The 10,658-nt window shown below is 48.2% G+C and overlaps 3 protein-coding genes across 3 annotated transcripts; all 3 read right to left on the bottom strand.

Annotated features, from left to right (window-relative positions):
* Positions 1-1,233: 1,233 nt before the first annotated feature.
* N7446_011835 (uncharacterized protein) lies at positions 1,234-2,631 on the bottom strand (the record flags this gene model as incomplete). The annotated part of the gene is made up of 1 exon (XM_058520577.1): positions 1,234-2,631. The coding sequence occupies one exon, from the start codon at positions 2,629-2,631 to the stop codon at positions 1,234-1,236; it is 1,398 nt and encodes a 465-aa protein (XP_058366863.1).
* A 2,470-nt stretch (positions 2,632-5,101) lies between these two features.
* N7446_011834 (uncharacterized protein) lies at positions 5,102-8,496 on the bottom strand (the record flags this gene model as incomplete). Its single annotated transcript, XM_058520576.1, has 2 exons — positions 5,102-7,866; positions 7,929-8,496. 2 exons carry the CDS (start codon positions 8,494-8,496, stop codon positions 5,102-5,104), a joined length of 3,333 nt encoding a protein of 1,110 aa, XP_058366862.1.
* A 53-nt stretch (positions 8,497-8,549) lies between these two features.
* Positions 8,550-10,007, bottom strand: N7446_011833 (uncharacterized protein; the record flags this gene model as incomplete). Its single annotated transcript, XM_058520575.1, has 2 exons — positions 8,550-9,541; positions 9,575-10,007. The coding sequence occupies 2 exons, from the start codon at positions 10,005-10,007 to the stop codon at positions 8,550-8,552; spliced, it is 1,425 nt and encodes a 474-aa protein (XP_058366861.1).
* Positions 10,008-10,658: the final 651 nt, after the last annotated feature.

Genomic DNA, 10,658 nt, shown 5'->3' with positions numbered 1-10,658 from the left:
CGGCGGCGTATACCGACCATTGGCATATCGGCTCGACCTGAACCTGTGATGATTCTGTAATCTCTAGGCTGTCATCCAGCGCTACAGCTGCAGCGCGGTTGCATCTCACTCCTGACATACACCCCCGTCAGTGTGTGTTGGCACCAACGGAAGGCGAATTTGAGATTAAGTGGTCTGTGTACTCCTCAGAGTAGACTTCACGACCTGTGGCTTATTACGCGGCTATGCCTCTCTTTGAATGCTCAAGCGAACTGATCTTGCCATATCACCTATTCTCATGATATTAAATCCATTAAACATCAGACTTCGAAAAGTTGAACCCATCTCGCGGGTTGTCTGCGGACTAGTTCCCACTGTCAAGTTCCAAAGGAGAGGGCCAGCCCCGTATTAGTATTCGACTTGGAGGTTTTACAGTAGCAGGTTGTCGGACTTGAATATGTCAGAACGTGGTCGTTACAGTAAGGACTAGTACGGGCATAGCCAATTGAGTACTTGAGAGTGTGTTTTTTATATTCTATTCTAACCATTGCTACACAGGCACAAATGGAGACGGATGAGATATTTTGGCCCGCACGGGGCACCTGCGGTCTGAACACTGGCGATGTAGGCCACGTTGACGGAGGGCTACAGCGCCGTGAGGGCTGCAGGCGGGCCCGTGGCACTCCGTATATTCTAGGAGGAAAAATAGCTATGCGGGAGCATACGTGGTATATACATGAGGGGGTTCCGCGGTGGGCGGGAAGAAACCGTCGCGGAGAGAGCCCGGCTCTCCCTCGAAACGGCGATGTTCTTTTCGAGGGAGGGGAAGGCCAGGCGATATTTGTGTGCGATGTCCAGCACGGGATATCGTGGGCCCGACGCAAGGGGCTCTCACGCAACAGTCCCAAATAGAACCTATCATTTAATAGATATAAACATTAGCCATTCCATGATTCAACTCGAGATAGATTACTTCCAAGTGGGAAGTCAGAGAAGACCAGAAAGAAGGAACAAGATAAGCCGTTAAAAGAAGGCAGAAAACATACAAGCGCCTAATATTTAATCAAGACCCAAACAAGAAACGCCCAAAAAAGAAAACCAAACAAACCGAGATAACCCGTTCCACGCGAGAAGGTGATATTATCGCCCATAAAAGCATTATCGGATCAATATGTCAACAAAAGAAAAGGCAAAAGATAAAAAGAAAGACCGAATCAAAACCGTCAAGGTATAAAGAAAAGAGAAGGAAGGAAATTAGGTCTTGTTATGCAACCTCTTCCCAAGCTTCAAACCCATAAACCCACGCGCACTAGGAAGAACACTAGCATGTCTTGCATGTCTGCGCTGACTAGACTTGCGCACAACATTCGCATTCGCATTCGAGTTCGAGTTCGAATTAACCATCAAACCCGATACCAATCCCATACCCATAACAGGCTGCGTCGCAACAGAAATCTGCGAAGAAGAAGGCCCAACAGGATCAATTTCAGAGCGCAACGAACTCATAGAATGAAAACTTGACGACGAAAGCTTCCCCGTCATACGGCGCATCATCAGCGGAGAGCGGTGTGCGAGGATATTAGAGACGCTGTAAGATGACGATGAGGAACCGTGTGTTCGTTTCGAGGAGAACGACTGTGATGAAGGGGAGTAGGGAACCGAGATAACTGACGTTGGGCTGTTAACTCGCGAGAGGGGGTGGGTGGTTGGGTTTTGGTCGTCTGGGTAGGGGGAGGCAGGGCAGGAGGTGTAGGTTGGGATGGTGGTGCTGCTGTTGCTGCGGATTGAGGCTGGCCTGGCTGTTTCTGTTGGTCTGGGGGAACGGATGTGTAGCGGTGGTGGCATCGTTCTGTTTGCGCCTGCGGTACGGGGACGGGGAGTGTATTGGTATTCGTTTGTTTTGGTGTTTGTTGGGATGTTGCGTGGTGGTGTCGGGAAGTGGAGGACTATGGGGACTTCAGAGACGCGATTAATTGTTGCGTTGGGGGCTATTCTTTCATCGGAGTCGTTTGGGGCTGGGACTGGGATTGGTGATTGCTTTCGTGGTGCTGGCTTTGGAGTTGTCTCTCTGTAGAAGTGTCGTTTGGAGATGTGCTCTGAGGAGCGTGGCGGTGCTAGCCTGTTGTCGGCTCTGGCGAGAGGAGGATGGCTACGGCTGCTTTCCCGAGAGCGAGAATGGTTTGAGCGGAATCTTGAGCTCGGTCTTTTTCCCAGGGCGTTGATCAGGACCACTCTAGGCCGTGTCTGGGGTTCCATGAAAGTGACCTTCTTTGCAACTTGGATGTCTGCCTCCTCGACTGAGAATATCGAGGAAGGTGAAGTAGATCGAGATCTGGTGGTTGGCTTGGGCTTCGGCGAGACGTATACCGATGGTTGCAAGAATATACTGGACGCCAGTTGGGGAGGAGAGTCCGGTGATGGTAGCTCAAGCACTACCTGCTCCTCCGGGTCAAACACATAGGCGCCGTCATCACAGGCAGCGTTGCTCGTCCTCTTGATAGTATTCGTAAACACAGGGCGCGGCCGTTTCACTATCGGTGGCGCCAGCAAATATTCTTCGCGGTCCGAATCAGGGTCCATGTGAGGGGCATCGTCGGCACTCAGGTCTGAATCGAAGATGACAGCTCGTTGGGATTCAACCGGAGAGCCCATCGGCGAGGAAAGTAGATCATGGGCTCCGGTATCAGACTCAGACACAACCTCTTCGTCTGATTCATATCGTTCTTGGAGACTATGCCGGCTCAAGCCGTGTAGGTCCACCGAGGTAGTAGACTCGTATATAATTCCAGCAGTCGACAAGACCGATGATAGTATAGAAGAACAGAATAGTTGTCACCAGTATCAAGTTGTCAAACTGTGGATGGATCCAAAGAAGAAGAGGAAAATAGAGGACAGGAGATACCAGCCCTGAACTAAGAATGCCAGCAACGACAGGGTGAATGGAAACCAGTCCAAGGAGAGATGACAACGCCGTGATATCCCGCGTAAAACCCACTCCGTCACACACGGGGGAGAGGAAGGCTCCTTTAAGGGGAGTGGGGCCAGGGAGCTATGGACAGGGGATGCCTTATTCGATTAAAAAAGCCGATGAAGAAAAGAAAGCAGGGAAAGGCTTTTTCGAGACGGCAGCACGCGTGAGAATAAAGGCCAAGATTCACTAACCCTGAAATCATGACCTGCATAGGTGAGCGCGTATGGATGATGGGGGTCTGAAGGCAGGGAAAGCAATGTGATTGGGAATATCACCCTTGCATGGAATAGGACGGAGCCTGGGAAGGCCAGTTGCAGCATGAGGATAACGCGTTGCGGTCAGCTTGAAAGTGTATGGAAATAAAGAAATATTGATTAATTAGTATAGACAAAATCTGATATATCAAGCCTGAGCTGTCGTTGGTCAGGGCTAATGCGCCTAACGCTCGAACAGGGCCATATATACGCCATGATTGGACACGTATCTGCCCGGGATACCTCGGACAAACTACTGTGGCCCAAGCCTGAAGTAAAGAGGGCGATGGGATATTCTAGGGTCCACCAGGAGAGAATTCTCCTTAGTACTCCATAGTGTGGATCAACTATATCAGACATTTCGATTGAAATGTGAGAGCGAAGCGCCCGCAGTGGGACGGGAAAATGGAAAGATTATGCGAACAGGAATATGATTAGTGCACAATTAGGTCTTCATCGCCGAATCATAGTCCATCAGCTGTATTCGTTCGTATCAAGCATCGAGAAATTAATTTAATTCGGGAAATGAACCTTATCTCTGACATCGCGCCACGCAGGATGCATATAACTTGTTAGTTCCTGCAGGTGGAAAGTTACAACTTGTCAGCAAAATGGAGACAGGCATTGTATTAACTCGTCAGGTACAACTGTGACTAGCCGAGATCCGTGGTCATCCAATACCGTCTCTTTGGTTTACGCGTCCTTTTTGCGACCTTCTGCCACCTCGGGCAGGTAACCTTCAAGACACCTTATTCTCGAGGGTATTTCAACCCGTCGGCCTTCAATAGATCGTCCACCAGAATCAACACTCTTTCCAGGTCTCATTGCTGATTTTCCCTCTTTGATTCAGTTGTACGAATGCCAGCCTCACCAAAGGATATGGAATGTGTTCTGGGGATTATCCTCATTTGTTGAATGGCTGCCTGACATGAGTATTTCTTTATTTGCTCGAGCTTCCGCGTCCCCGGCCAAGTACAGCTATTTTATATATACAGTGATGTAACAAAAGTATTTGACCTCGAGCACTTCGGCATTAGACCCACCTTTCTAGTACTGCCTAGCAGAAACTTATCAGTTCAAATCAATAAATAGCTAGTATGCCACCCCTCATACTTAATAAGACCAGCTACCCCGTGAAGCCATGCCTTATAATAGATGTTTAAATATTTCAGTATCTAGGCCTTCCCATGCTTCTTCCTGTGCAGCTTTTAGCGTTCTATCTAACTTCCTAATTCAGTAGACAGTATGGGAAACGGTCAGGTCAAAAGTTAAATCCCGAAGTACCGGAGGTCAAATAATTTTGTTACACCACTGTATATATTTTCTCTTTATTCTACAATGAATCATTTAATGAAGGATTTGAAGAGATGCGGGGCGGACTGAATATATTCGCTAGTGAAAGTGTCTTTCCCCAGTGCTGATAAAAGCTTCCGCTAGTAAAAGTGTCTTTCCCTGGTTGATTAAGACTTCTTTAATCTAGCGATAAGCGAAAGACAAATTCAAGCCTCGGGATTCGCCCCCTTATCTCCACTTCTTATTTTGTTTGCCACGTGGAGCGGTGGTGGAATCAAACCTGGCCGATTCTCGGAGAATTTGAAGATTATTGTCATCAAGGTTTATAACAGAAATTAGTGACCAACATTGTATGGGTTCCGAACGGTAATATTAAACTCTCTCTCTAACTAAAAACTATGAACTTGACAATTTTGTAGGATATGCTGACAAAGAGTAATATGCACTTTTATGTGAGGTGTCTGATTTGATGTCGTAAGATATTCTGGGTAAATACCCAGAAATCCACACGCAGATCCACCATATTTCTGACACACCCCCCAGTTTTCGAGGCCCCTTTTCTAGGCCTGGGAAACTGCTCAATTCTTCAATTTATGCATGGTTTTCAAACCAGAATCTGCTTTGAAGGGTGAATCAGGTGATTCACGTCTCTCATTCCGATCAGATCTCGAAAGATCTGCTGCTTCTGTTTGGGTAAGGCCTTGGTGAGGCCATCGGCTGGCATCTCGGCGGTTGGAATCCATGCGACAAGAACTCGGCCTTCGCTGACCTCTTGCTTCATCCAGCACCGATTGATATCAACATGACGAAGCTTCGTATGCATTGCGGCACCTTCCTTCGTCAATAGGTCAACAGTTTGTTGGTTGTCGCACAAGATAGTGAGAGGATGGGACGGTTCAAATCCTAATGCGCGGAGGACTCGACGCCACCATTGGACTGTTTTTCCGGCCTCAGCAAGTGCGAGTAGCTCTGCTTCGGTTGTCGATGTTGTAACGGTCTTCTGTTTCGATGCCTTCCAATCTATGGGCCCACCATATAACTTGCAGACATATCCTTCGGAGCTGCGCCGGTCGGGGTTATCGCCGAAAGAAGCATCGCTGGCAAATTCAACCGATTTTGCTGCTAATTCGATACCTGGTTCGAGGCCTCTCACTCCATATTCAATGGCCCAAAACCTGGTTTTGTATAGGTATTGGATGATCCGATCAATAGCGTCGATGTGCTTAGGACCTGGATTCATAAGAAATTCAGCGGCTTTGGCGGTGGCTTTGGCGGCGTCTGGGCGTGAGACGGTTGTAGCATACTGAGCAGATCCAACTTTGGCTTGGTACCCATGGATCTGACTCGGTGTTGCTACTCCATCATATGGGAGCAAAGGCTCAGTGCTCATAGGGGTTTCGACCCTACGGTTGGTTTTGAGGTTATACCGACTTGTCATGCTCTCAATATAGCTATCTTGGCATAGCCATAGCTTCTTCTGAGATCTGTCTCTCAATATGCGGATGTTTAGGAACCAACTGGCATCAAGTTCTCGCAATTCCCATTGCTTCTTCATTTCTTGGTCCAGGGTAGCTGCTTGCTTAGAATAGGAAGGATGATTGACCATGATAATGTCGTCAACATAGAAGAAAACGATTATTCCTTGGGTGGTGAAAATGCATGGATCCTCAGGCACGGGGGTCAGTCCCAATTTGACCAGCACTCTGGTTGCTTCCTGCTGCCACAAACGCGGTGACATACGTAAGCCATAAAGCGCTCGGAGTAACAGCCAGCAGTGGCCTGAGCGTTCGAAACCAGGCGGGCACTTGGTGTATACCTCACCTTGAATGGCTGAGTTGAGGAACGCTGTCACTACATCTCGTTGTATCATGTCGAGGTCAAATGCTGCGACCAGTGCAAATACAGCGCGGGCTGTTTTCACTGCGAGAGTTGCGGCTCTCTTTTCTTCAGTAGTGATCCACTGTAGATCTCCACGCACACAGATCCTCGCTTTGAACTTCTCCAGGACTCCGTCGGCATCATATTTATATGTGAACACCCACTTGAGTGGAAGGACCTGTGTCCCTTTGGTGTTCGGGTGCGACACCTCGCGGAATGTGCCTTTGTTTCGTAGAGTCTCGATCTCAAAGGCTGCGGCCTCGGTGAATTCTTTGGCAAATTTATGGTTCTTCATCTCAGCCCAGTTCTGGGGCTCTATTGGCATCTGATTTCGATGGTGTTTCTTGGTATGGGATGCTTGTTCATGCATACTGATGGTGAACGCATGAAGCAATTCAGGCGGGTTGTCGGCAGGATCTTCATCGTGAAGAGATAGGTATGCTGAGAAATCTCGGTTGGTTCTTGGCCTGCGAGATCTGCTGCCGCTGGTAATGATGTTGGATTGATCAATGTTTCTTGAGATGTCTCTAGGTGCACGGGCGGGTGCTATCTCATATCCTGGTCTAGGCGCAGTTTGTATGGCAGTTGGATGCGTAGGTTGCGGTGACTGTGCTAATTCTTGCTGAAGTTGCATCTCGCTTTCTGATACTGTCTCCTCCCCTTCAGTTTCGATCGATGGTATGACCGAGATCGGATCTGGTGACGATGACAGGGTATTCGGGAGTCGAGATCTCGATGGTGTTGATCTCTGGATTAATGGATCTTGCGATAGTGAGGTTATTGTTGATGAAGAGATCCTCGGAGGCCTTGGTTCGGTGGGAAAGCTTCCTGGTATGTTGGTATTCGACCATGAGATCTGGTTTGGTCTGATTGATTCAGGCGTCCCGGGTAAAATAGAGGCTGTTTTGGGAGATAGTGGTAACGTGGGTTTTCCAGCTTCCTCTCCTTGTTTGGTATGCTCTGCTTCTTCTCCCGCCGAGTTCCTTGCCAATACCATTGGCATTCTTAGCTCTATACTGATCTCTGTTTCGGCTTCTTGCAATGTGAGCACCTCAGGCCAGTTATCGAGGCCATCTGTCAATGTGCTGACTGCTTCTTCATGCTCAGGTACCGGTGTACTCGGAGAGTATCGGCGGGTCTCATCAAAAATAGCATCTCTGACTATGTCAACCCGGCCTTTGCCAGCACGGCCTTTGTGCGGGAACCAGATCTTGTATAGGTTCTTAGAAACATATCCAACAAGAAATCCGATCTCTGCTCTCGGTGCCATCTTGTCAGATTGAACCCTTTTGATGATCCTAGAGTACGCTAAACAGCCATACAATCTCAGGTTTGACAGGTTGACGATCTGATCGCGCACGCCGTCGGGTGCGGTATGCCTCATGAGTTCTTTCCATGGTACAATCCACCGATTTTCGATCTTGGTGGGCACCCGATTCAGCATGTATGCTGCGGCATAGATCGCTTCTGGCCATAGGGTTCGGGGGAGATCTGTGTCGTTCATCAAGGCTCTGGCGGTTCTCACTATGACCCCCCAGATCTCTCCGCGGGACCATTCATCTCGGGTAGGCCAGGTGGTGCATGCTCAATTATACAACCTTCATTTTCGATCATCATCTCGACCTCATCTCCCGCACTTCGCTCATTATCATAGTGAAACACCTTGATATTGATGTTTAACCAATTCTTTGCGATGGCAATAAACTTCCTAACAGCCATCTGACATTCGTTCTTCTTGGTATGGGTGAACACGAAGTGGCATTTGATTCCATCCAGGTAAAAGTGGGTTAACCAGATATGACCATTGTGCGCAGGCTGATTTTGAACAAGGTCAAAGTGCACTCTGCCGAATACACCATATGCCTGACCGATCTTCCGCCGAGAGATCTGCTTCGGTGCGTCTGCTAACTGACAAGCTTCACATACCTGTTTGACAGGGTTGCTCTCAGTAATGGTGACTCCCTCGGTCATCTCCGACAGTTTGGTAATGCGGTCTGGTCCTATGTGACCTAGGCGCCGGTGCCAGGTCTCCATTGATGCAGCTGATTTAGGTTCTTGCGCCGATCTTTTAGTGGTAAAAACCATTTCTCCGGGCGGTGCTTGGGCCTCGATCAATGCCATGGTGGCGGCGTCGGGCTGCGTCAACCAAGAAAGCTTCTGTTCTTGGTATATCTTTAGCAGCGGCTTGCCATTATCAGTTTCAATCCAGTTGTTTCGGAAGCACATAAAGGCCCCCCCTTGATGATCAAGCCATGAGAGATCAGATTGGTATGGAAATTAGGTGAGTACCTGGTTTCATACAACTCTAGTCGTTTTGGTTGGCCAGTAGTTGGATTGATCCCATAGATAACGACGGTGCCAACACCATCGATTCTTGTGCGCGTATCGCCGACCTTGATGTTGCCATGACTTTCTCGGAAACTAACGAATTTGCTCCGATCGTTGCATACATGTGTATCCGCCCCGGTGTCAACAACCCATTGCTTCTCCATAGGTATGGTCGCTTGCTTGGTTTGGGTTGACATGGCGGCTTGCTCGGCTTTCTGTGCGACTTCCTGGGGAGGTACCTTTGAGAAGAAGCCACATGCTTGGTCGTCAATTATGGTAGAGTGCGCCTGTTTCTGCGTCATGCCCATTTCTGATCTTTTCTTCGCAATAAAGTCTTTCCATGTAGGATCAGCCATCATAGCTCTATCCCACTTTTGTTTCTGGTCTGGGATGATCTTGTAACCCTCCGGTCTGCCTGATTCATAGGCAGCCCAGCACTTCCAGGCAGGGTGGCGGGCCTTCGATCCGCATGGGCATGGCCTTTGCCAAAATGGCTTTTCGGTGGCTGGTATAGCCGCCCATTTCTTGACGTTTGTTGGTTGTGCTTCCTCATGGCCTTGCCAGGTCGAAAATACAGCTTTGGAGATACCTCTCTGGGTACTGGCTTTGCCGTGGCTGATTGCCCAATGGGCTTTGTACCTAGTGAGCAGCTCGGGGAATTCAACATTCTTGTCTTCCAATCTGAGCGTCCAGGTTTCATGAAAGCCAGGCGACATAGTTGAGATGGCATCTAGGAATTGCACGGTGGCGTCATTGGCTTCGCTCATGCCAGCCCTCGCGCACCGAACCTGGATCGTTTCCCAATTCAATAACCATTTCTCAATGTCGGTGTTTCTGTCTAGACCTCAGTCTAAATTTCTCCATTGCTGACGCAGTTTGGCTGCATAGGTAGGATCGCACTCAGGTGCAAATCTCTGTCGCAGGTTGCGAAGCAGTTTCCATGGGGTATCATGGGTGATAAAGGTCTGATAACTAGGGTGTAGGCTGTTTTTAATAGCCGTTGCCACACAGTTGAGGCCTAGGATCCTCTTTCCATGCTTGCTAACTTGGGTTGACCATTCCACTTGTTGTAGTTTGACGATCTTGTACCAGTTGACCGGATCGTCGTTCTTAGCAGCCTCAATTGATGGAGGCTCTGGTTCATCTGGAACAACAGGTTGATCTTTCTTGTCCGGGTCACACAACTCCCACACGTTATATTGCTCGGCAATCCCTCTGATGGTGGACAGCCAGGCTTCCCAGTTTGTTGAGTCTCTCAGAATAACGCGAGAGGACGATATCACGGAGAGAGTGGTGTCTCCCATATTGTGGTTGACCGATTTCCGATTGATGATTTCAGGGGTTCAGGGGTTCGGCGGCAGGCAGGGATCACAAGAATCAATTGGCTTGCAACGTCGAAACAAAGGTTGGTTTAACAAAATGGGTTAAATTAGAAGCGATTCCGGGCTCATAACTAACAGAAATTAGTGACCAACATTGTATGGGTTTCCTAACGGTAATATTAAACTCTCTCTCTAACTAAAAACTATGAACTTGACAATTTTGTAGGATATGCTGACAAAGAGTAATATGCACTTTTATGTGATGTGTCTGATCTGATGTCGTAAGATATTCTGGGTAAATACCCAGAAATCCACACGCAGATCCACCATATTTCTGACACACAGCCCAAATCTGCCTCTGATCAACGTTGACCTTATTAACAGTCCAACGCCGTCACCTAAGAAGCCCAGCAGTTACTCACATCAAAGGTCATTATATTGGTTTAAAAAATCGTTATTCTTTGTCTTCGGGCAGCCTCGCTATTCGGAAAAGCTGTCACTTTTGCCTGTAAATACTCCCAGAAAAATTCGAATGTATCTCGGCATTGTATAAGAAAGCAAGATGCTAACGGGCTTCATAACACTAAGGTGTCATAGAACATCGAATCTTGACTTTGATGGAAAGGGTTACTA

The sequence above is a fragment of the Penicillium canescens genome (genome assembly GCF_028828765.1).
Source record: "Penicillium canescens strain IBT 15451 chromosome Unknown utg000009l_segment0_segment0, whole genome shotgun sequence".
In the NCBI taxonomy this organism is placed as follows: Eukaryota; Fungi; Ascomycota; class Eurotiomycetes; order Eurotiales; family Aspergillaceae; genus Penicillium; species Penicillium canescens.
The sequence above is the reverse complement of the archived record's forward strand: the minus strand, read 5'-3'. Positions and strand labels throughout refer to the sequence as shown.